Here is a 26896-nt window from a genome sequence, read left to right as displayed (position 1 = left end):
CATGAACTGGGCTATGGTGTAGTTACACAAAGTGCTCGAAACGCCAAGCAACGACCCCACAAGACAAGTAGTAATGCACCAGAGTTTTATTTATCACAACTTAAGCAAAGCAACTGAAGATCAGAAGCTCGTTTCCAATCCCTTTGAAGGAGTCGTGTGACGCCTCTTCGAAACAAACAAAGCCACCGTGGCGCTTGCTGCGACAGCCATCACCAGCGCAGCCACTGCCAGACCAAGGACGGGAGCAGCACCTGTAAAACAACAATTGAGAGAAAGGGCTGGTGAGTAACTGCGGAGCCATAAAGCTAGGGTTTCCACATGCTGGAAGTTGTGGGGGCATTTGACCTATCCAAGTATTTGGTCAAGTTGTGAAAGACGTACTGTTCAAATTTGTCACTCACCAAGGTTTGCCATTTAACACTGGTGGATGGCTTTAGTTCAGCACGTCACACATGTTATGTTATTAAAAATAAATCACAAATATCATTAGGTATGTTAAACATATTTACATCTGACGACCAAAGCACATTTAAAAAGGATCATGGCAATATTTGTTGGTCATACCTTTTAGGGCACTGCTGTAATATCCGTGTTTTGTACCTTTTCAACTTGTTACTGGGGAAGGGGGTTGTAGTTGGATGTCATAGGCCCTTTCAAAAGGAGTAAGAAACCAGACTTCCATAAACAAATTGCTTCCTCCCCAAACTGCAAAAAGTTCCGTATAGAGATTAAGTATTACAGACTGCCAATTCATGAGAGGTCAACCTTAAAGCGTCATTGCCTCATGGATGTCCTGGTTTTAAATTAGGTCTGCATTAACCGCACGTACTTTTGGTGAACATGCTTCTTTTATATAGGTATCATTTTTGAAACGGATTGGTCTACACCAGACAACCTTCTTTATGGGCTAGTCCGAGTCAAACCAGAAAACGCCAAAAGGCAAACAGTACAACGACAATCCATGCATCAGAGCATTTATATCCCTGGGCGAGCAGATACATCATGGGACCTTTTTGCCAGTATCAAAGTATGACAAATAGCTTTTAACCGAGACTGGAAAAAATGTGCCATGAAAGAATCTGGTAGCTTTACCTTTGGATGCAGATGTAGAAACCCGTGGCTGCTGCTGTTTTGCAGGGCTGCTTGGCTCAGCACCATCTGAGAAGGGCTTGGCAATCACGATGGGGCCCAGCATCACATCTTCCACCGCATACGACGGTCCTGAGTGAGAGGACCACATTTGTAATGCAGCGAATGCCCAGGCTTAAGCCCACACACACCTGATGATGATTGCTTGTGTTGCAATCCAAACGTCATGATAATTTTTGTATTTTCCTTCTACGTGACTTTACCGAAAAAACCAAGAATATGAATCCCTGTGTAGTAACGCTTATGACTCGTTCACACCGGAGTTGGAGGCACACTTGTTTATTTAACACCACACGTTGTGACATACACACTGAGGGGGTATCGGCCCCCTCACCCGTCTATCTGAGGACACACCTCTAGGCTAACCCTAGCCTGCCTCTGAGTCCTCCTCTAATGGGCTAGGGGAGGCTATCTTGGCCCGACACTGGTCAGTCGGGCCCGGTACCCAGAGTCCAGACCAGCACGGGCTCTGGCTCTGGTACCACACCACTGGCTCGAGCCTGCGCGGTCCTGATAAGGACGGCGTGCCAGGGGGAGACCAGGGCTCTATCTAGGACGTCTTCCGTCTTCTCTTCTTAGCTAACACAACACTCCCGAGCCCTTCGATACATTCCCCTTTTATACCCAACCCCTCCCTGAGGGGTGGGGCCCCGGGGGATCATAATGACCGAATCGACCCCCCAGGGTGTCTGGCGCGGACGTCGCAGAGGGCACCTGCTCGTGCACACATGTAGCCCCGCCTACTGTGTTTGTTTACCATAGGCTGCCATGCATAACGGGCTCTCTCTCTAACACCCCTACACCTGCAGTCACAAAAGCTTTAAATCGAAATTATTTCTATTTAGTTTAGTTGGCACATTACTTATTTCAATCGCGATGCCTCCATTCCTGATTGCCACATACCTAACACCATTATTTAGGCAAGGCTTACCATAGTGAATGTCGCAGTTTGGCTTTTCTGACACTTTCCAAGAACGTAACTGCCTTGATATTCAAGGGTTTTCTGTACAAGACTAAATGGCTGAATACGACGGTTGTACTCACCAGTCACTGCTGCCACATCCCTGCGCCTTCTTCCACTGGGGCACGTGGACTCGCAGCAGCTGCACATCGAGTCCGAGCCATCAGCAGAGACCCACCTGCATTGCACACAAACGTCGTCTGTAGTTACACAGGCAATGCTTACTCGTATCCGTTCACATTTGAGCAAAGTGCCGATTGAGCACTCGTTCAGGGAAAGCAACGTACAGCGATGTACCATTTGGCCAGCACCACGGTCGACCACAGCGATGGCGACAATACCACTCGATGGGAGCAGTGGCCAGGAATACAATTCTGGGCGTAGTTGTGTTTAACTGTATGACGGCACCCGACCTGTAGAGTCAGAGCATTATAGGAAAGTACTGAAAGTATTTGTAGCATGAAGGGAAAGTCTGTGACCAGGACCACTTCCAAGGTTGTTACACACCAGCCCTGGTGATCAGCTTGAGGAAAAAAAAAAAATCTACGAAGGCGAGGCTCGGTTGATGCGCCGACACTAGCCACGAGTGAGATTTGAACTCTGGCTACGAGGCTGAGATTTTTCAAAAGGAGCTCAAACGAATGACAGACGTCGTTTGCAGGCCGCTACACTTGTTGCTAAACTCAAGACAAGTGCAGGCTATGACCAATAATCACCTGAATACATCTAAACAAGAAAAGACCCGTGAGACTGCACAGGAAATGTTGTAATACCAGTTGCAGCTAGAAACCAAAGTCAGGTCTCAGGGATATTAGTTAAGCACACAGGCATGCAATAATATGTAGCCAACATGCAAGGCATGGATCGAGCTATTGGATGGAAGACACTGAAAAACAAATTGCTGAGCAATACAAGGAAGCAGACCAACCTGTATGCAGCCGAGGGGCTGTAGGTGCAAGCTTTATTGACAGCCGTTGGAGATGTAGCAACATCTGCAACCTTCAGCTGGCAGAAGACGAAAACCTGGACCGAGAAGAGGAAGATGGTTCTTACTCAACCACACTGCCTACCACGTGGCTAAAGATGGTTTCTGTAGAGGCCTGCATGACAGTAGATCACCTGATCGCCACTGTTGGTCAACGTCGCAAGGAAGCGGAAGGAATCTATTAAGAAGCGAAGGACGTTGTCACTTTGCCGGAGCAGGAAGCCAGAAGTGAGGTGAGCATCATACGAGACTTTGCCATCCACCAGACACCTGCACAGGCACCGTAGATGTACGACACGTGACTTTACATAGGGCAGGCCAGCAGAAGGCCAGCTCTAGGAGATGTAGTACTCCTCTTCCACTGTATAATACGGCACAGAGGGTGCGCCAAGCCCACCTCTTAAGGGGCCCCTCCCACTCGCAAACCAAATCAGTCACCAATGACGCACATTGACCACATCTCTCATCAGTAATGTACACAGACACCACATGATAAAAATCATTAACCATACACCTGGTCAGGCTTAACCATCAGAGCAAGATTCAGCGGCATTCCAAGGTCAGGCTCTGTTATATAATCAAGCAGTGGAATGTCACCTTTAAGACAAGGAGCATAAACATGCATTAGGTGGGATTAAGAGAAAAATCTCATCCAGCGTTAGAAATTATCTGGTAGCTGATGGGAGAGTTCTTGTCCAGAACCGGGGTTGCAAAGCAGCTGACCACGAAGATCCGGAGTGGAACGTGGTTCAGTGTCTGCACGCTCGCCTCGATATGCAGAGTCTGGCCCAGCTGGTATACGGTGGAAGGTCGCGCCACTCCAGTCGTCTTCATAAAAGAAAACACAATTAGACATCTTCAAAACACAATTGCCAAGGCCGAGTGCAGACTAAAAGCGCAGCCAGGAAAGTGCTTGCTCACGCCACTGCTTGTGGAAGAAAACCAGATAAATCATGGGACCTCCTTTGCCAGTACCAAAATGAGAATAGGTTTCCCTTTTTTCTGGCAACAGGTGTTAAGATGTTAAAACAGCAAACTGAAACGTTTTACAAATCAATCATATCTGCATTAACCACAACATTTGTGGTCAGAATGCAAATAAAACAGGACCCTGCTGGGTGGGCTGGTAGGAACGAATAACCAAAGAATATAAACATAATGTATTATTACACTTGTTTAGCCAGGAAAGCCCCACTGAGTCTAAAGGTTTTTGTGGGGTCCTGGCAAGTGTTTGCAGTAGGGGGCGATGTTGCTACACCTAATCGGACATCAGACGGACGGACGGACTAATCTATTGGAGGCTGGTTCACTTCGTTCCTACCAGTAAAACTGATAATATATCTTTGAAACGCATTTGGTGGAAACCAGAGACAGTCTTTTGTCTCGACAGAAAGCCGTCTGGTGTGGACCAATCAGTTTCAAAGACAATGCATATATTATCAGTTGTTTTGTTTGCATTCTGACCACAATTAGTGGTTAATGTAGACACGATTCCTTGTAAAAAAAGTTCAGTTTGGCGTTTTAACATCTAAACAGCACAGTTGTGGTGCCAGAAAAAAAAGGGGTAAACCTATTTTTAACCTCAGATAAAGTTTAGGGACCTCAGGCATATATCTGGCCTATTCTTCAATACCAAGCACACATATTGAAGGGTTTATAGTCTAAATTGCCATCCTGGTAGTAGCCATGTGCATAATAGGCAATCAACGTCCTCACATCACCACTGACCGGTCATGAGCCTCAGCGTGAAGCTCAGCTGCTGCTGCATAACCTTGGCGCTGCTGAAGGGGATCCATGTGGGTTTGATGGCATCGCTGGACACGTTCCCCTTCCTGCAGTCAGGAAGAGATCAGGCACAGTCTCTATAAAAGAGCAGAGGTGGGTGATGCTCAACTGCACCAATTAGTGCCCAGATTATTATTGCAATGTCGTTAACATCTTACAACGAATAGACAAGCAAAGAGATACAGAATCATATTTTCAGAGTATATTTAAGATCGCAACTTGCAAGACTTTTACCCGACGAGGGCCAAATAAGAGAAAGTAGAAGAATTGGGGGAATGGAGTATAATTAAGGGGACCGTGGTTCACACAGTATGCAATGCATGCACTACTTCAGACACTTGCAAGGCTGGATGTTCGAGACAGGCCACGACAGGCGTTTGATGTGAACCCATCAGTAAAGTTGACACTAAAAACCCCCACGACAGACAGCACAGGGAGACTTTCCATCGGTGGATTAACTCGCTGACATTGGCTTTATTGCAATTCAGGCCTCGCAAAGCTAAAGCACACGAAACGGCACGTAATTTTTAAAGACAGTGGTAGAATTGTAAACAGTTTAGCTGGACTTCTAAATTAAACAAATGTCAACCAGAGACTGCTGGTGAACTCGCCTGGGATAGCGGCAAACGACCGGCACGGCGACGTAGTTTGTGCGGATAATGCCCGTGTTGGACGTGGGGCGGTAGTAGACGTAGTTCTCGTAAGACAGCAGCTCTGCACTCATCTAAGAAGGGAGGAAGACGTGGGGTTTATTACTTATTGCAATACTAGCGGAATAAAAAAAAAGCTCAAACACCTTGGTGAAAGACCCAATGCAGCAGTTCCTTGGTTTATATAATTCACCTAGTTCATGTCCACCATAAAAAAACACACCCACACCAACCATGACAGATGCAGTTTCCAAATGTATTTTGGAAGATTAAAAACGCTATAATGTACGACTGGTCAACCAGAACAGACCTTAACATAATAATGCAATGACCGATCTACAAATACTAAGGGGACTTCAAAGCGATAAACCCCGCTGTTATTGAAGAAGTCTGGCTTGACTCGAATGCGGAATTGTAATTCTTCTGCATCTATACTCGGCAAAAACAACGCAGTTGGATTGCGCAGATTATGTTACAGCAGCATTAGCAGCCAGTTACCTGGAGGCTGCTGCCACAGCTTTCCAGTGCGTAGAGGAAGGTCACCGTCCCAGCAAGGGCGTCGCTCCCAGTGACGGGGCAGGCTGGCACTCCCAGGGACAGGTCACTCGCTTGGGCCAGGTGACCCGTGCCAAACAGGTCCCTGCTCACGGTCAGCGTGAGCGTCGCCTCGTCACACACCACACTCACCGTGGCGGAGGTGGCCACTGCAGCTGGCGGTGCCGCACGGGACGAGACGCGAGAGTTGCCCAAAGTGACACAAGTGGTCAGTGAAGCAGTAGAAAGTATCAGAGCCTCGAGTCAATCATCCACACGGAGCTGCTAATGCAAGAGTTCGAATTACCCAGTAGCACCTCAATAAATGTATTACACGCGTTACGACAGGTTAAGAATACGTTTTGGTAATCCACTACTGGATCAAGTCTCGCACATTGCGGTCGTCAGTTTGACCATACAGATCAGTACGGGCTGAATTATGGCAAAGCCCCAGGTCTAGACACTTGTCGCCAATGTTAACATTACCAGGACGCAAATTCGTGTTCAGGTATATAGAACAGTAAATTAACCACCACGCCACACTACCAAACCCATCGTTAGTACGGGTATATTATGATGCTCACATTAGTAAACACGGCAGTTGCATTGACCGACAAATAAACAGGTTTGTAAAAGCATCTTTCGACCAAACTCCACTCACCAGAGGCAAGACATAACAACCCCAAGACCGAAAACAAAGCCCTCGTGATCTCCATCGCAAGGACAACAAAAAACCGAGACTTAGCACGGCACCAGCAGAGCAAACGCAGCTACTGTCCCGACTCGGGGCTTTTATCTGCGCGCGGCCTCATTCAGTTTCAGTAATTAACCAATTAACTCCTCCTACGTACGTGCCGCGTGATTTGCGGTGCAGCTCCTATCCATGCACGTGCGCCGAGATCGAGCAAACCTCTACTGATGAGACAATGAGTGAGTGGATCTGCTCTGATAAAATCTCGCTGATTAGACAATGCGTGGGTGGATCTGATCCAATCTGGATCGGGATCGCTGAGGGCTCTCCATATAAAAGGGGTCCATGGCCTAAGGGAAGCGATGCAGCCGATGATTTGTGTTACGATGGCGGCTCTGCGAGTTCTTCTGCTGCTCCTGACCAGGTGAGGAGGCGGAGGGGCGTGCTGAGTGGTGTTCAGGGATGTTCCTCAACAGCTCTGGATAATGAAGTCTTGTGTACGTTTGTAAGAGAGGGCGTTTCCATATCGCTTTGGGTGACTGACCTGCATGGAGAAATGCATTGAGATAAAAATGTGGAAATGCGGTCCTGAAATGTCTCGCTCGCCCCATTGTGGGTGGTGGGGTTCCAAAGGTGGCTTGGCGTGGCGCTGTTTACACCAATTCCTTCGTGCACCGTGCTGGCCTTGAATAGGCCCTTCCTAAAATCGCTACAGGGCAAATTATTTTTTTGTAGGGGGGGGCGGGGGGGGTGCGGTGTTTGCCTCTCTCTCCTCCCCCTGCGTTCTCTCGTCTTGGCGGTCACGTGTCTCGTACTTCCCGCAGCTTCCTCTGCCTGGGCTCCGTCCACGCGACGCTTCGACAGTCGCTGGGACCGCGGACGCTGGGGGAGCCGAGAGGTAGGGGGCGCTGCTGCTGCTGTCGCCACATGCAAACCACATCGCGCATTCTCTCACTACCGCTATCGTGTGTCTGGACACCGCCATGCACAAGACTATAATGGCGGCGTCTCTCGGTGAACTGGAAAAGCGTTACCGGCGACACGAGATGCCAACAAGAGCGCTGCCTGGACGAGGTGGAGGGGGGGGGGTGAATTTGTTGTGCGCCTGCCGCCGGAGTGGTTACGTGACGCGACGTGATGGCTGCGGTTGGGCATAGGCCGTCATGTAGGTAATTAATAATCCTCCAGCGCATGGAAAAGGGGGCGTTTGGGGACATTAACTCTCCCTTGCACGTTCCTTTTTACGTTAATAACGCTTTCGAAAAATATGGCTGGTGACTGATGGCACGGCCCTTGCAACTTTACTTAAAATGGTGAATTGTACAACATTTGACTGCGCAGGACTATACGTAACACTCGCGTGCAAAATCATCATGACCTTGTTCCTTTCCATTATAGTAACAAGGAACTGTGCACTCGCGTTGATAATTTGCATATCAGGCTCTACCTTGGCAACTTTCTACTACAATTTCAAGAGTATAATGCAGGGGTCTACAACCAAAATATAATGTTTCAACCAACGGCTTCGAAGCTGCAGGCTGACGATCCCTGGTGTGAGGTTCATACTGTCTAGTCGTGCACGTGCCTTTTGACTTTGCGCCAAATAAAAACAAAGCAACACCTTACAGACTTGTGTGCACAGTAAAGTAAAGGGACTGCGCCCACCCACCAACCGTCGCGGGCTGTTTTTTAATTGCTCCGTAAGGTGTAGTTGATGTTGACGTTTCAACTTCTGAACTGCCTCCCCCAGGTCTGCTGAAGCAATGCATCTCCTCTACCCTGGGTTTTTCTGTGGGATGGAGCAGCTCCTCTCACAGTGACTACCGTGTCTTTGTACGGAGTGAGTCGACGAGCTTTCAATTAAATCATGATGACATAATTGACATCTTGATCCAGTGTATGATTGAATATATGAAGCCACTCCAAGGATACAATCAAATTGATACGGGGCTGAGATTCTCTGGTCAATTGTTTGGTCACAACTGCTTCGTTTTCGATTCGCTTTGACCTCGCAATTTCTCATATTCGGTGTCTATTTTTGGTTCGTGTTGTGAAATGTAATTCGCATGAACGATGGAAATTTTAAGAATCTGGAATTCAAAGCGTAATAATGTGTTTGCATCATGGTTCATTTCAACTAGTCTAATACAACGGACGACGACGAGAATCAAATGTTATTCTTCCATAGGATAATTGTGTTTACTAGACGGGTGAATCCCTTATTAATCGATACCACCTCTTGCTTGCCTGCCCAATGGGCGCTCTCCCTTTCATTGGAACATTTCATGCAAGGTCGTGACTTCCGTTCTAAACTGAACCTGATGACTCCTGTCAGACTCTGGTTCTCTACTCGCATCGTCTGCATTTCCCACCGGAGTCCTCCGTTGACGACTTGGGAGATCTTGTCGCTAAATCCGACACGCTGCCTTATTTACTAGCAACTATTAGACGAGGTCGTTGTGCAGGTTTGGGAGTGCCGTAATTCCAACAGTGCATTGAGGATCCTGTGTCCTAGAGACGTTCCTGGTTCTGTGGAGATTTCCTATTCGCGTTCACACTAACGCCATACTTTGTTGTTTCTCTCGCTTGCAGTGACGCTGCCCACATGAACTTGTGGTGCGCAATCCATCCAGATGCAGGTTTTTCTAACTTTGTTCTTGATGTCTCCAGCGGTGCAGAATGAGGCCGTGGATGTGGAGTCTGTGCAGGGGGACTGCGGCTTCTCCATCGCGAGGGACGGTGCTGCGCTCCACTTCACCGCTGCTGGTGATGCCTGCCACGTGCGCGTGGAGGTGAACACGAGGAGACCGTTGTGACTTGCGTCGATGCTAAGTACCCGCTGGGACTGCTGTGGTAGTAGCAAAATTGATGTTCGCAATCCATAACCGGTCTGCTATCACATGACACCGATGTCTGGCCATAATGAAATTGGATTTTGTCTACTGGTATTTTCCCCTCCGCATTTGCCTAGCTCGTGCATTTGATTTTTATAGCTATTTCAAAGATTGATTTTTTTTTCATGGCGTCCACTCTGAAATTTGTTTTCAGATGAGTTTCATTGCCCTTTCTATTTATGCCTACAAGATATGGTTATTTCGATCATGCCTAGGTGGTAGCGATTATGTTTCTAGTTTTATACAGCAGCTCTTTCTCTTGATCGGTATCCCTGTACAATCGATGCAATGCTCATTCCATATGTCTTGTTATCAAGATCTTGCCATCCTTGTCTTTTTAAATCCTTTATTAAGTTCGCTTCCTTGCTTACGACCGTGCAAATCTTTCGGTCGTTTTTTAACCCACTTCCCGTGATCCAATCAAGCTGACATTTTTGCACACAGACTCGTTGTGCGTGACAATTAATTTTCTTGAATTTTTTTCCAAAATTGTATACTTTAAGATACAATTTTTGAATATTTAATTATCAATTTCTTAATTCTGGCACACTCATCTGACCCATAGGTGGCAGCCATCTCAAGCCAGAGGACGAGAGGACTCTAGCCGCCACGCATGTACAGGATTTAGAGTGAAAAACTTTGTTTTTACGGGTTAATTTTTTATCAGTTTACCTTGGTTTGCACTTGCCATTTGTGCTCTTGTTCATTGTAGTATGCCATGTTGCTACATTACTCTTTAAACCAATCCTAAGTATCCTTTATTGCCCATGGCCTTGCCTCATTGCATTGCTTTTTTGTCTTTAGTCTGTGTCTCGTCAGTCTTATCTCCAGCATAATTGTTCTCTTGCGGTACTTAACGGTAAAGGATTTGCCATCTAGACGTCCATTTCACCAAAGTGGCCACCTTAATAAAGGTAATGTGTGAACGGTTAACTCTTACATCACCAAACTTACACGGCAAAACAAGCTTTCAGTTTGTGTATTTCACGCCTGCCAATGGATGCAGCTTTCACAATACTATTCAATGCAAAGAAGGGAATCGGAGCAGTTTGATGCTTGGTATAGAATAAACGGCACTTGCTACAGAAGGTCACTATCCAAGCTGACCTCTAAGAAACCAACGTAGATGTCACAAAATATTGCACACAGGACTTGGACATGTATGAGCTACAACGGCAAAATGTAAGTGGCAGACCTAACCAACATACGAGCTTTGTGCCAGAAATATATGCACTACTTGAGGTTGTTTGCACAAGACATAAAAGTTTTGTGAAGGGTGGTAATTTGTGAGTGCTATGTGTTTGTGGGAAGCATAATGGAGGTTTTGTGGCAAGGTCAATATGGAAACTGTATTACACACGGAGCAGCGCAGCATCCGTTTGAACAATGACAGGGGTTTACCTGGGAAAGTGACTTCGGACCCAGGAATGCAACCCCCACGTGCAGTCTACCTGCCTTAATTTGGGTGATAGGTGGTGGCGGGTTTCCCATTTGACAGCTTTACTTGTCATTAGCCTGGCCTCGCCCAACAATGTCGAATGCACGAAATCTGCTGATTTGTGTAAGCCTTCCTGGAGCACTGGCCCCGAGTCCGATTTTGAGGTCTGCTTATTTCACCAGGACGGCAGGAGGAAGATCCAGGTGGAGCTGCAGGAGATGCGGCAGGGGCTCAATGGGCTCATCTGGGCTTTCACCATCGACTGCCCTGAGAACCTAAGATCAGCGAGGGCTGGAGGTGAGTACCATTGATTTGACTCTGCTAATCGGACCCACAGACTGCACTACCTGTGACTTGGTGCTATAGAATAGGTCTGCTGGCTTAACTGCTTTTCATGCCCTTGGCATTTACTGGACAAACTTGCAGCTTGAATCCTTTTCCGATGCACTTTCCCCCCCAATGGCTGATTGCAATAGTTGCACCATATAAACGCGTTTTCCTAATGCACTGCTGGTTGGTGATGCCCTGGGTCGTGAGGGTTAATTTGACCATGCTTCACCGCGCTGCTCCTTGTTGGCCGCGGTTCGGTGGCACTAACCTTCAATGCAACAAATTGTGCTGCACTGTCAGAGCCTTTTACAGCCAGTGAGCAACGTGTTTGCCCATTTTTGCTGTAAACTCAACCCTGCTCTGCTTCTGAGATTGCGTGCATTGCTCGGGTGATTTCGTCATGTGCCAAGTAACACTCATTCACTTACTTGACACGTGGCTCAAACGATGCCGTTTTATTTTAAGTACGTGTGGGGTTTTGTACGATGACCTGTTGTGCTCCTGCTGCTGTTAGAGATCGCCACGTGCTCTGGTCAGAGCAGGAACTTCCCATGCAACTCTGTGCAGAGTGTCCCGAGCGCGGACGTCTGTTCACAGAGTGGCTGCTGCTACGACCCCACTCTACGCCGCTGCTTCTACAGTGAAGCTGGTACGTAGCTGACTCAAAACAGAGGTTCCATAATTCACTACCTAAACTAGGCTCTTGCTTTGAGGTTCTTTGTTGGCACGGTAGCATCCTGCTGTGCTGGTTCCCTGAACTTGTTCCATCACCACGGGCTACATGGGGCATCTTTCGCGATTCCGCGAACTCTCCATTACCCTCCCCGCCATTCTCCACCCAGTGTGCACCACAGATGGGCGCTTTGTGGTGCCCGTGTCTCGGAACCTAACGTCTCCACCGCTGGACCTGAGCACTGTGCACCTGACTGGCGGTGGCGGTGCGCAGTGCAGCCCCGTGCTGGTGTCTGCAGACCTTGCAGTCTTTGACGTACCCATGGCAGCGTGTGGTGCCACTGTGCAGGTACTGGGCTCCTGGACTCTGCTTTGCCCTGCCCACATCCTGATGGTTGTTGTTTGGCCTTGTTGAACTGCTGCATCGGGACCCTTCCTGATGCACAACTCATTGATGTGCAGAGCACAATCATGCACGACTTGATAAAGAACAACAGGGTCATTTTATGATTGAGTGTCAAATGAATCGAGTGCCAAAGCAGAATTTAGGGGGATTCGAATATATAATTTGTAGCAATTTGGACTCCTGGCCAGTACCACTTATCATTCTTCTGCTTGATCACTCAATGGCATTATCGTTTTGTGTGAACTACTTTTTGGTGTGTCCAGTGGAGTGGGCAGGAGCTCGTGTACGAGTTGATGTTGGTCTCCGAGCGGGAGCTCTGCATTGATGGAAGCGTCGCCATCACCAAGTCGTCCACATACAAGTAAGCACTGCAAGTGCTGTGCTCATGAGGGTCAAGCATAAGTCTTGCAGAGGAGACCCACCCCCATAAATGTCCACTGTCCCTGCGACCATAAATATTTGCAGAACCGTGACCAATCTGCTTCCTTATTCAACTATTTATTCATTAAATTGGGACATTCAACGCACAAGGGCGCCTTTTCCTCGTCACAGGATCTTTAACATCTTGAAGTAGTAGGAATATAGCATATGGCTAATGTAAACACGGTATTAACCAAGGTGGTCCCTACACTGGTACGTCTGCAAAACACCCTATCGGTCTGCTGTGTCGCGCCTGTAATCTCTTGCTGCCGTGAGGAAGTTGTGCATGCCTTTGGCTGGTGGTGTCTGTTTACCAGGATGGTTCTTCAATGCCGCTTCCTTGGAAGTGGAGACCTGCAGCTTGGAGTGCAGGTGAGCACTCTTCCACCGCCACCTCCAGCCACGGCCACTGGGCCCCTCTCCCTGCTGCTCCAGGTCTTCACTGGTGAGTACTCCTCTCTCCGACACCCTTTGCACATGAGTGGACAAATGTCACCTTGAACACGGGTTGTGATGTCGCTCTACCCAGGGAAAACTTGGGTCTGTATTAGCTCTGACTCGAAGCCAGCTGAAAGTCGTGCTTTTTTTAGCCATTGCTCAGCTAGTAGCTCAACCCTGGCTTAATTTCCACTGCATGCGATTTTTGAATGCATTAATCGGCACAGCTGCTGGACTTGAACTGCAAACGAACGTTGCGCTAGGCTGTGCTGCCAGTATTGTGAACCTGCCAACAGATTGATAATTATCCATTAATGAACTAAAACGACTTGCACATTCTCCATGGTAGCACGTGTAACTTAAAATGCTAACTTCTGCTGTGGTTTTGAATCTAGCAACGACCAGCTGAAACCATGGTAGTGTGGGGCCGACATTGAAAGGGATGACAATGCCCTTAATTCCCATGGCTCTACCAAATGAATCTTTTTGCACAACCCATCAACCAAAACGGTCTCCTTGAGGGCATTGTTTAAAGGCAAATTTGACTGGCTTTCTTAGCCTCTTGTCAGGTCACCTTTGCTTGAACGAATGGTGGTCAATAGCTTCATTCGTTATCAATTGACTAGAGTTTGGCCAACTGTTAGCACCTGATTCCTACCCCTCGGTGTGATACCGTGCCCGTTGCAGCATCTACAGACATTTAGCGATGCCGTTGTATACAGTATGTAGACAACCATGCAGAGGTGAGGGTGACTTCATTTATTATGAAAAATACAAATGAAATATCAACCACGGTTTCTATGCCAGGACAAAGTTGCGCTAATGGCCCTAGTTCTATTCAAAAGTAATGCGCACGTTTTAGACACTTTGTGGTGCCTTGTCCAATGTGCTCTAAACAGGACCCTTACACCACTAATCCACATGCCTTGTGAACCATGTCTGCACGCTGCCAGACAACTCCTACACCACGCCGTACCAGCCCTGGCAGTACCCGCTGGTAACGCTGCTGGGAACGCCGCTCTACGTGCAGGCGTCACTGCTGCACCGCTCTGACCCCACACTGGTGCTCTTCCTGAAGGACTGCTGGGCCACGCCCACGGCAGATGCCACCGACCCCACGCAGTGGAAGCTTGTGGTGGATGGGTGAGGCTGGTCGGGGTAGTGCTCTTTAAACCCTCTCACGGCCACAGCAGGGCCTGCAGAGGCAACCTGGTTCGAGGCATTGGTTGTCTTTTTTTTCCCCACGTAAACAGTTGTGCTAATTACGTCGCCTTTCAATGACAACAGTTCATGTAATGGTGACTGAGCACTGGCGTCGCTTAAGCAAGATTGCAGTGCCATCCAAAATATCAATGGCCACAACGCTCCTTGGGTTGTTCTGGATGTTAACACAGCCACCCTCTGCCTCCCAGAGCTGGTGGTTTGGACAAGGCCGACTATATTCAGTGATGGTTGCATTGCACAGATGCACTGCATATTGGCAATTGGGCTTGCCTTGCTGGTCGTGAACATGTCTTGACTAAAGTTGGCCTTCATCCTTGCGTGCATGTTGCAATAAAGATGCGTGCATTCAATCCGATACCTGACACTTGCTTTGAATTGAAGGTTAACGGCACTTTTACCTGTGCAGCTGCCCCGTGCAGTCTCCTTGTTGCAGTGTGTCCTTCCCTGGTGTCGCTGACCTGCCACTGCCTTCTCACTACAAGCGTCTGGCACTCCAGGCCTTCGCCTTCATGAACTCTGACCGCAGCACCACCCGTGACCTCGTGAGTGCCCGCTTTTTTCCGCCATTAAAAACCAGGTCACCATGGAGGGATGATGTTTACGGTGTACAACTGGGGAGAGCAAAAGTACTACCTAAAAACATGGGGAAACTTTATTTACCGGAGCGATGCATTCTGTCTGCCACAGGTTTACTTGCACTGCTCTATCGTGGTGTGCGACAGCTCCAGCCCCAACTTCCTCACCGAGTGCAATCGGCAGTGTGGACAGACCAGGCGCTACCGTGAGCACCACCGCGCCTTCTATTGAATATCTCGCACTTGTATACCCAGAACAGCCTCGCAGAGTAACGATTTGTCCAGATGAAAAACGGGGTTTTAATGTTGGTGGTCATGTTGCTATGTTATAATTTCTATTTAGAGCACATTTGCTGTGACTTTGCAGACTGGTTTTTAACAAACTGTGACATGCCAAAATTACCTACTCGTTCGATTTTCTAGGGAACTTGACCTGCAGCATATAATGTCCTTTCGTATGGACCAGTAGTCGTCAACCGATTTTTGTTCTTGTTCCAGAGCGCAACGCCATCTCTGACGCTTCCAGCGTGGTAGGAAAGCACGTGGTGTCGCTGCAGGGCCCCGTGCTCTTTGAAGAAGCACCTGTTAACGACGCGGCTCTGTTGCTGGAGGCTCCCTCTTCGTCGTGGGCCTCGGCTGGGACCCTGTCCATTCTCCTCGTCATTGCCACAGCCGTAATTGCGCTCCTGTCTGCTGCCATTGCCGTCAGAAGGCGCAGGAGCCGGGCTGTGGCGCTCGACGGAAGTAGCTATTGATGACTACTTGTGATTGCTGGAACTTGCATGTCTTGCTGACCATTGACAAAAATAAAATTCTTAAATTTGCTACTGCTGTCCTGACCTTTGACGAGGTGTGTGTGCAATATGTAGGCAGTATTAGTGCTGCATTTGGTCACGTTTCTTCCCCAAGGCAAGTCACTCGATAGCAGTAATTTCTATCAAGGTTTAGGCCATTGGCTTCTTCAAACAATAGCACCTTGCCATGCTTAAAGAATCTGAATCCAGATTTTATTTAAGCTTTTTTCCCTAAAACAAGCAAACGGTGTACATGTACCAGGAACATTTCCCATCACACAATAGCAAACTTTCAAAGGTACATCAAGAATGTGGGGCACAGGGGGAGAAACGGAATACTGAAGGTTAACTTGCTTAAAGTAAAGGTTTGGTTGTGACATTACAAAGCATCTGTCCACTTTGTCAAAGTGCTCTTCCCCTGGAAAGGAACCACAACGCTGTTGTGGCTTGACTAGACATTTTTTGTGGCCTTGTGCACGAGTGGCTTGGTGCTTCAGACCCCTGGGTTCTGATGCAGTGACGACGCGTCCATCTCTAGCTACATTTGGGTGATTACTGGAGACACTCTGCCTCAACTCTGTTCCTAAATGGATAACTGCTTGGGCATGGCCACCACATGCTGATAGCCAGGAATTTCCTGTCTCCAACCTGCATGAACTCTGGGACCTGTGTTTAAACATCTGCCTGGAAAATCCGGCTGTTGGGAAGACCGTTTGCATCACACATGGGCTGGAAATCATTGACTCCCTCCCTGAACATGGGCCTCCCTTCTACCGGAAAAGTAAACTTGAACAGTGTTCTAGATTTGAAGGAAAGCCACCCACACATTCTTACTTAACCTGATTCCCACCACCGCCCGGCTCAAGAGTTCTCTCGTCAAAACTATACCACAGAGCTCATGGCATTTCTGACAAACACCCCCTGGCCAGTGACTTAAAACAAGTACATCGGACCCTCAAGATGAATGGATACACTGACCGCAATATCCGCCAAGCTGTTTCTCCCACCATCCAAACAACCACTTGAAAATCCGATCAAAACTATCACGTTGCTGTAGATGGCAGGCGTGACCAAAAAGATCTCCAAAATTCTAAACAAACCTAATATCCAAGTCTGATACAGTACATAAAATCCGTGATCTAATCCCATCTATAAAATATGTCATTCCTGACTTGCAATACCCTGGAGTCTATAAACTGAGTTGCAGCTGTGGTGATTGTTACATTGGTGAAACTAAACGTCATGTCTCCGCGAGCACAAGTCAGATCTGAAACACGGCAAAATTGAGTCTTCCGCCGTTCATTGCTACAACGCTGTGGGCTCTCATGATATTGTCTTTTCCGAGACCAAGGTACTCTGCAAACATTCTGGCTATCATCAAAGGTTTGTACACGAAGCCATCCAGATATACAAACACAGACAACTTCAACCGTGATGATGGGTACAAACTGAGCAATCATTGGAAAGATGTTATTAACCATGTAAAAAAATTAACTACACATATTTGGACCATTTTATTTGACAGGTACTATTCTACTTTACCGAGTGTTGACATCCCCAGCGTTTAACAGTACTGCTTATTAAATCCTTTATATTAAGTTCACTTGCTTGCTTAGGACCGTGCAAATATTTCGGTCGTTTTTTAACCCACTTCCCGTGATCCAATCGAGCTGACATTTTCCACACAGACTCGTTGTGCGTGACAATTAATGTTCGTGAAATTTTTTTCCCAAAATTTTACACTTCATAGGACAAAAATATTATATTTAATTACCAATTGCTTAATGCTGCCATGCAATCATCTGACCCATAGGTGGCAGCCATCTCAAGCCAGAGGACGAGAGGACTAGCCGCCCCGCATATAAAGGATTTATAGTGAAAAACTTTGTTTTTACGGGTTATACTTGTTAAATCCTTTATATTAAGTTCGCTTGCTTGCTTAGGACCGTGCAAATCTTTCGGTCGTTTTTTAACCCACTTCCCGTGATCCAATCGAGATGACATTTTGCACACAGCCTCGTTGTGCGTGACAATGCATTTTCGTGAAAAAAATGTTTCCAAAATTTTACACTGTTTAGGGAAAAAAACTTAAATATTTAATTACCAATTGTTTAATGCTGCCAGACAATCATCTGACCCATAGGTGGCAGCCATCTCAAGCCAGAGGACGAGAGGACTCTAGCCGCCCCAATGCCACGCATATAAAGGATTTGTAGTGAAAAACTTTGTTTTTACGGGTTTACTTGTGTAGTGAGTTCCAGGGAGACTGACGACGGAGTGGAGGCACACTCTTTTATTAACTCAAGGACAGATACAATAGTTGAAGGGGTAACGGCCCCTTCACCCGTACTAGATGGAAAACCACCCCTAGCACTAATTCCCGTGTCCTGTTCCCATGTCCTCCTCTAATAGTGCTACGGGAGGCTGTCTGATCCGGCACTGGTACGCACGGATCCCGGCACCCAGCTAAGCCGGCCTTGCCCTTACAAGAGCAGAGGTCCGGAAGCTTTTGGGCCGCGCCGCTGGCTTACCCAGCTCGGCCCTGACAAGGGCAGCGAGACAGGGGAGTCCCAGGGCCTATTCTGCCGGTCTTCAGACTTCACTGGTAAGCTTCTTCTAAAACTGGCCACGAGCTCTCTGGCTCCCCGCCTTTTATAGAGATCCCCTCGGAGGGGCGGGGTTATGGGGGATCACAGAGCCCCCATGGCCCCCCAGTGGTTAACGGATGCGGACGTGGGTGTAGACACCCGTGTGTGTGGGTGCAGACACCCTTGTGTTTCCCGTCCGCCTTTTCTCCCCGTAATAACCCCTACATCACCCCCCACTGTACAACTCGCAGCCGTCCCAGCTGCAACAACCCCTCAAAAACCAACAATAAAGACTTAACACAGTCAACATGCGTGTGCCCCGTAACAATAACAATAACAAGAGTAACAACAACCGACGGTCCCATATAAATACCCACCGCCCCCACATGCAACATATGTACAGATTGTGGTTCCCCATCCCCACCCACAAAAAAAATAAAAAATAAAAAGGTGAGCGAGCCCTCCAGCAGCGGAACACGCGCGGAAAGCAACTCACAACAACCGGCGCGTCTTGGCGCATGTCCGTGTAGCGGGCCCGTCACAAGGGCCCGACCCGGTAGGGTCGGCGGCAGGTGTTGAAAGTGCAGGTGCACGGCCCTCCGGCTTCCTGGACGAGCCAGCGCCGACCCCCTCGGGGGAGGCTGGCGGCCGAGAGGGCGTCAGTCCTTGGGCCCCTGAAGACGGAACAGTTAGCAGCGGATCAGAGGCTGGCGGCGACCCCGCCCTCCAGGAGTCAGTGGACCCCCCACATGTTCGGCCATAGTCATGAGAGGAAGCATGTGGCGCAAAGAACGGCTTCAACCGTGAAGGGTGTACGAACCACCGACGCTTCCCCCATTTAATGCGAACACATTGAGGCCGCATAACCTGCACAATTTCCATGGGGCCCCTCCATGGTCGCAACAACTTAGACGAGGTAGCCAATGGTACCTGGGGGCAGTGTAGCCACGCTCTGTCGCCCGGGTGCCATTCGTGCATGTGTGACCGGCGCGATCGCAACCTTTCATTAGCCTTCTGGCGAAAGTCAGAGTTTTGCATAGCCGCCTCCCGTGCCTCAGCCAACCGGAGGATGTTAAATTTAACATGGTTCGCCAACTTGGATTTAGCATGTGGCGTGGCAATTCTCAGCTGGGTCGCGACAGGCGGGTCAACTTCGCGGCCATACATAAAAAAAAATGGCGAGAATCCGGTCGCCGCGTGAGGAGCCATCCTGTACGCTGCCAGAACTCCCGGGATCTGAAGGTCCCAATCGGTTTGGGACTCAGATACCTGGTGGGACAGCATGGACGTAAGAGTCCTATGCAGGCGTTCTACCATCCCATCCGTTTGTGGGTGGTAAGGCGAAGTACGAATTTTCTTCGTACCAAGAAGCTCACACACCTCGTGTAAAAGGGCACTAGTGAAATTCTTTCCCTGATCGGTCAACAACCGTTCCGGAGTGCCCTTGTCGAGGACATAGCCCTGGACAAAAGCCTCCGCAATGGCTGCTGCCGACTGGTTGGCAAGGGGCCAAGCCATAGGCCATCGCGTGAAATATTCCACGCCAACCAATAGGTACTTATTACCCCTAGGCGTGGAAGGAAACGGCCCCAAAATATCAAGAGCGACAAGCTCATTAACCCGGGTGACCGAAATAGACTGGAGCGGTGGGCTGGCTCCCCTTGCTCGCGGCTTCTGTTGAGCACACTGGGTACAAGACTGCAACAGATCGTCCACATCCCTTGCCATGCCCGGCCAAAAGAAATTAAGCTGGAGCATGGAAAGGGTTTTGAGGGTGCCCAGGTGCAGGAGCCGCTCATGAGCAGCCCATACAGCCCTACCCCTCAACGCGGAAGGCACCACCAGCCTGTGGCGGCGGATCGTTCCGTCCCAATGCATGAGGAGGCCCTGACACAACCCCCATGAGTCAACGCCCGACTTCCCCTGACCGGATCTTTCCGCGCGACGTATCCTCCATTTGGAGGCGCCCTCACTCCGCACCTGACAAGCCCAGTAGGGAATCCTTCCCTCCCATATCAATAGGGCCAACGTTCGAAGGAACCTCAACGGCGGCCGAAAGGACCCGATCCTGGCCGTCGCTCGCCGATTTGCAACGCCCCGAGCCCAAGAAACAAGTGCAATCCGAAGCGACCGGCAGGCGTGACAGGGCATCGGCATTGGTGTGGTGAATTCCCTTGCGATATGTTGTTTCGAAATCGAAATCCTGAATGATCTCCAGCCATCGGGACAACTGCCTCGATGGCTGATGAATAGACAGGGCATACTGCAATGCCGCATGATCTGTATGGACGGTGAAATGCCGGCCGTACAGATATGGCCGGTACTGTTGAATAAAGAAAACAATAGCCAACAGTTCACGGCGGGTGACGCAGTATCGCTGCTCGGCAGGAGACAATACTCTACTACCGTAAGCCACAACGCGCTCCATGCCACCCACAACTTAGGAAAGCACGCCCCCAATCACCGTGTTGCTCGCGTCCGTGTCGAGCACGAAAGGTAAAGAAAAATCGGGGTAACTCAACGGCGGGGCCCCCACCACGGCGTCACGAAGAGAGTTAAAGGCAGCCACCTCTTCCGGCCCCCAATTAAATTTCACCGCATTTGCCGTTAAGGCATGTAACGGCTTAGCGATGGAAGCGAACTCCGCGACAAACCGCCGGTAATATGAAGCAAAACCGATGAAGCTCCTAACCTCCCCCACCGAGGTGGGAGTCGGCCAGGAGCTGACACAACGCGTTTTGGCGGGATCGGTTGAGATACCTGACCGTCCGACAATGTGACCCAAATATCTTACAGATTCGCGTAGCAAATGGCACTTTTGTGGTTTGAATTTCAAATTAGCTGCGCGCATTTTGAGAAAGACGGCCCGAAGCCTATCAAGATGTTCCTCGAACGTCTTACTAAATACGATCACGTCGTCTAGGTAAATCAAACATACCTCCCATTGCAAGCCAGTGAGAACCAATTCCATCAGGCGCTGGAACGTTGTGGGAGTGGAGTGGAGCCCCATAGGCAACCGATTGAATTGGAAGAGGCCGTGCGGCGTTCGAAAAGCCGTTTTGGGCTTCGATTCGTCGTCCAAGGGAAGTTGCCAAAACCCTGACAGCAAATCCAAGGTGGAGAAGAATCGTGATCCTGCTAGGGCATCCAGAGATTCGTCCATTCGAGGAAGCGGGTAAGCATCGGCCACCGAGATCTTATTCAACCACCGAAAATCAACGCAGAACCTTAGGGACCCATCGTGCTTTTTAACCAATACTATGGGTGCACCCCAAGGGCTGGTCGAGGGAGAAATAATGTCAGAAGCCAACATGTCATCTACAGCCGATTTGACATGATCCTTTTCGGCGGGACTTAACCGAAAAGGATTTTGGCGGATAGGAGCGATGTCACCGGTGTCAATATGGTGGTGCAGCAATTTTGTACATCCGATATCGTATTTGTGCTTACTAAAGACGTCGGAAAATTCTCACAAAAGGGTACGCAATTTAGCACGTTGTGAGTCGGACAGGTCAGGTGTCTCAGCACAAAGCGACTCCAGCCAACCCTCGTCAATGTCTGACTGCAGTCGCGGCTGAGAAGCGGTGGCCACCTGGCCAATGATCAGCGTTTCCACAGGTACCGGAATCGCATGTGCGAACACGGTTCCCTGTGAAACCACCGCCGTCCGTGTCCCGACATTGAGGACCACGATAAACGGGTCCTCATCCCCTTTAACAATAGTCTGGGCCGTCACCAAATCTGGCCCATTCACCCCGGCCCTAGACGGCCCCAGCATAATGCCCTGGTCTGAGACCCCTTTAGCGAACGGTCGACGCAACCGCAGGGGCACAAGCATCTGTGCCCCCGGGGGTACGCGCACCGTTCGAGCAACGAGCGCCTGTACCGTTGCACAGGCAGTACACAAGGCAGGGGTGGAAGGCAGGAACGTTATACGTCGGCCCGATGGAAGCTCGATGCATCCCTGGTCAATCAAAATTTTGACAGGCAATTTGGCCAAAAAGTCTGTCCCCAACAGGCACGGAATTGCCAGAGAGGAGGAGACCAACACCGGGCCAGATAATTTAATGTCCCCGATAGAAATTTGCGATCGAATTTGGCCGATGATACCTAACGAGCCCCCGTTTGCAGCGTAACACGGTATGTCGACGGGGAGCAACGGGCGACTCTGAACGGGCAGGATATTATAAAGCAAATCGGAAATGATAGTCGCCGATGCTCCCGTGTCGATCAATACCCATACCTCCACCCCATCAATGTGCCCTGTGACAACGGACGACCCCGCCGATGCAGCCACAACACGGTGAGCCAACTCGGACCATTGGCCCGGTTGGAGCGCCCTCCCCATCAAGCCGCGACCCAACGCACCAGCACCCGAACCCCGAGAATCGTGTGTCGGGGCATGTGAGAGGGAAGTGGGTGTGCGTGCAGGCCGAACATGTGGGGTGCCACGACTTGCCGGAGGATGTTGTGGAGGCTTTTGAAGAGGTCCGTCCTCAGCCGCAGTTCTTGCTCCGCGCTGTCGAGGAGCCCGGCATCCCGAAGCCACGTCGCCCCGGAGGCCACAGTTGTAGCACACGACGAGTGCTCCAGAAGACTTGGGCTGCTCTCGGTGGCTCGGTACGTCCCGAGCCGGTCGCCCGCCAGACCGCCATCCCGCAGAACGGCCCGCAGCGAAGCCCCCCTCAGATTCGGAGGTGGTTGCCGCCACGGTGTGTCCCGCAGCTGCCTTGTTAGCCTTCCTCTGCTGGGAAATCAGATTGGCATGAATGTGCCTTGCAGCTCGTAATGACGACATGTCCGCATCATCCTGTACCAGGATGACGAAGTTCAAGTCGTCGGCCAATAGCAAAATTTTCTCGGCCACCATCGCATCGATCCCCTCCTCGTCCATGCACGGGAAGGCCGCCTTCGCCAATGCCAGCAGGGCCGTGCGGTACTCGAGTGGTGACTCCTTGTCGCCCTTCTGCCGCTCGGAGAAAAGCTGGCGACAATCAGAAGGCGGCCCATAAACCGTGGCCAGCACCTGCAGCGCCGACTGAAGCGTGGAGCGTGCCGACCTGGGTGCAGCGGTGAGGGTGCCAAGGGCGTCGCCATCCAGCATCGCCGGAAGAGCACACAGCGCCTCGTTGTCCGTCCACCCAGCCATTTCTTGGTGGGCGACGAAACGGCGCTGAAACCCACCCAAATCGCCGCCGCTCGATACGAACACCTGTAGGGCCGGCAGGCGTTGCTGAAATGTCGGCTCCGTCTCCGATGATCTCCCAGCACTCGTACCGTGTCCCCGGACGGTATGGGGAGCAATGGCGGACCCTAATAGAGGTCGCGCCATCGGTGACGCGCTGGTTCCAGCTTGGTCGGTGCTGTCGTCCGCTGGTGATGACCTGGCGACCGCTGATAGGTAGCCACTGCGACCCTCCCCCGCCGATGACGTGGCGCACGCTGGTTGGGCCCCGCCACCCGCGTGACGAGCTGGGGCCCCCCCCTCGGCTCCTACTGTACCCGTGGCGGGAAGTTCAAGCCTCCGGCCCATCGCAAAGGCGGGAGTTTCTGGCGGGCGCTGTCCGTTTTCCCGCTGCGCCGCTCCCCCCGGCCCCAGGCGAGTTATCTGCTCCAGCATGGCAGCCGCTGCATATAGGAGCTCCGCCAGTCGGGAGTGGGCTAACGCCAACTCATCAGCCGACGTCCCGACCCTGTCCGACTGCCCCGCAGGTGTTGGAGCCGGCAGCGGTTGGCCAGGTACGTCGGTGGCGACATCTTGCACCGCCTCTCCTTCGTTGTCATCCTCTCCGGGGTCTTGGTCACGAGTCGTCCATCTCGTATCCATGCTTTGGACCTCTTCTGACGCCAGATGTAGTGAGTTCCAGGGAGACTGACGATGGAGTCGAGGCACACTTTTATTAACTCAAGGACAAATACAATAGTTGAAGGGGTAACGGCCCCTTCACCCGTACTAGATGGAAAACCACCCCTAGCACTAATTCCCCTGTCCTGTTCCCAGTCCTCCTCTAATAGTGCTACGGGAGGCTGTCTGATCCGGCCCTGGTAAGCACGGATCCCGGCACCCAGCTAAGCCGGCCTTGCCCTTACAAGAGCAGAGGTCCGGAAGCTCTTGGGCCGCGCCGCTGGCTTACCCAGTTCGGCCCTGACAAGGGCAGCGAGACAGGGGAGTCCCAGGGCCTATTCTGCCGGTCTTCAGACTTCACTGGTAAGCTTCTTCTAAAACTGGCCACGAGCTCTCTGGCTCCCCGCCTTTTATAGGGATCCCCTCGGAGGGGCGGGGTTATGGGGGCTCACAGAACCCCCATGGCCCCCCAGTGGTTAACGGATGCGGTCGTGGGTGTAGACACCCGTGTGTGTGGGTGCAGACACCCTTGTGTTTCCCGTCCGCCTTTTCTCCCCGTAATAACCCCTACACTTGTTTGTATTTGGATTATCAGCCAACACCGGTTACAACCCCAAGTGCACCTATTGTTCTCTTTTAGCCCCGCCCACCCCCCCCCCAACACGTTCCATTCATTGGCTACCACATTCAAATAAGCCCTTCCCCCTCCCCCTTAACTTGTATTTAAGAGCTTGTCTCTTGGAATTTTGCCTCACTTGATACAGTAAATTTAGCTGTGATGGTCCCACCTGATGACGGAGACTTGTGTTGCCTCCGAAACGTCGTGATTTATTATTTTATTTCTATTATTATTTGTATTATTTTTATTATTAATTTTTACCTAAGTGACTTTAACGAAAAAACCTAAGAGTCTGAATAGCGTTTCTCCTGAACTCCCTCGCACTGTAGGACGGGCAACCTGTAAAGACCATTTCTCCTGGACTTACTCAATCCTGCATAATAACTGACATGATGACACGTGAAACGGCACTCTATTTTATCGGGGTGATTTGATTGTTCCTTCTAAGTCATACTTGTTAAAATTAGAAAATACACGAACCACTTAACAACTTGACCTATAGCCTGAAATATCCTCCTATAAAATTACTTTGTCCTGAACTGATAACATTTGTAATATTAATGTCTATGGCACCCATATACGCACTCCTTCTTTACCTATGAACGTCATTTTGTCTGCCTTAACGCTTTAAACAAACTATTGGGTTTACATTTCAACAAGGTACACAAAGCCAACAAACTAAGCCCCCGAATGAACACTCGCTATTTGTTTGTATCCTTGGTCCAATATAAACTTGGTAAATCAACCTACAATGTACGCTGATCTTAATGATAACTAAGCCACAACGCGCATCTGCACATGCGTGGTTGCCTCGAGCAATGCAAACCGGTTGCTTAGTGTTGGCGCTAAAGACTTGGTGGCTATTTTGTTTACGAGAAAAAATGCCAAGAAAAACAACCTCCCAAGCAAAAAAGTGTGGCAGCATTGTGGCGTGCAAAACAAACGGAGCAGCTGCGGCTCTCAACAGCAACCAAACGTTGAAGGCAGTTTGGCAGCACGGGCTGAGTAAACTGCAGAGCAGCTTGCATCAAGACAAGCCGGAGACTGCACCGTTACTGTTGCAAAAGCACAGGCTGAGGATAATCCTGGACAGCGTGCATGGGAAGACGAGCCGGACTGCACAATTACTTTTGCAGCACGGGCTAAGAAAACACGTTTTAGCTCGTTTGGAAGGCTTTTTGGTGCTTTGCGCCTCGTCTGTTGCCCCCACTGATGTCCTCTTCCTACCCCCCCCCCCCTTTGAAATCTGCAGTTACTACTATAGTCGGTAGATGCTACTATAGTTACTAGACCTCTCTTTTTCTTGGCTGTCCATAGAAAAAAGATGGCGATTGCTCCTCTTGTGGGTGGGCTAGTACTTTTGGCGTATGTGCCACTTCATGTGGCTGTGGATGCCGATGCGACAGCCGCACACTCTGCTGCAGATCGGACACGTGTGTTGGGTCTCGGATGGCGTTATTCCAGCTGTGCGTTGGTGTCTGGGGGTGTCTCTGGGTGCATCTCTCGCATCTCCGCTGTGAGATGGCGTCTTTCATGTGCTGAACCCGTCTGGCACAGGTGGACCACCAGGTTGAGGGAGTTGTGTGCAATGCTTGTGATGGCAGCAAGGAGCATGTTGAATATCACTGGAGCCAGAACACAGTCTTGCTTGACCCCGACCTCCACGTTGAAGAGCTCTGATTGAAGTCCACCAAGCACCACTCTGGCATGCATTCCTTCATGGAACTGTTTTAGAATTCTTTGCAACTCAGTCCATGTGTTGTTTGGGTCGAGGGAGTTTGGGGGGAGTTTTTTTGTGACAACTGGATGTTTGAGAGCATTGCCGTTCCGTCTCTTATTTGGGGCCTTCCTTGGATGGCATGGACGGATCTCAACGCGGAACTTGGCTCTGATCATAT

General features: G+C 49.9%; 2 protein-coding genes and 1 pseudogene across 2 annotated transcripts in view; 1 reads left to right on the top strand and 2 right to left on the bottom strand.

Moving 5' to 3' along the window:
* Positions 1-120: 120 nt before the first annotated feature.
* LOC144953104 (zona pellucida sperm-binding protein 3-like) lies at positions 121-6780 on the bottom strand (annotated as a pseudogene).
* LOC144953089 (uncharacterized) overlaps positions 1385-26896 on the bottom strand; it is a 405883-nt gene continuing 380371 nt past the window's right edge. The window contains exon 2 of the mRNA XM_078883604.1: positions 1385-1952. The gene's annotated coding sequence lies outside the window, so the exon portion shown is untranslated. The remainder of the gene's footprint in view (positions 1953-26896) is intronic.
* LOC144953195 (zona pellucida sperm-binding protein 4-like) lies at positions 7142-15907 on the top strand. The gene is made up of 13 exons (XM_078883755.1): positions 7142-7179; positions 7580-7653; positions 8506-8595; positions 9426-9547; positions 11270-11384; positions 11932-12066; positions 12260-12438; positions 12759-12856; positions 13233-13360; positions 14307-14496; positions 14984-15119; positions 15265-15358; positions 15651-15907. Exons 1-13 carry the CDS (start codon positions 7142-7144, stop codon positions 15905-15907), a joined length of 1656 nt encoding a protein of 551 aa, XP_078739881.1.

This window comes from Lampetra fluviatilis, chromosome 72 (genome assembly GCF_964198595.1).
Source record: "Lampetra fluviatilis chromosome 72, kcLamFluv1.1, whole genome shotgun sequence".
Lineage (NCBI taxonomy): Eukaryota > Metazoa > Chordata > Hyperoartia > Petromyzontiformes > Petromyzontidae > Lampetra > Lampetra fluviatilis.
Note: the sequence above shows the minus strand (reverse complement) of the source record. Positions and strands in the feature narration are given on the sequence as shown.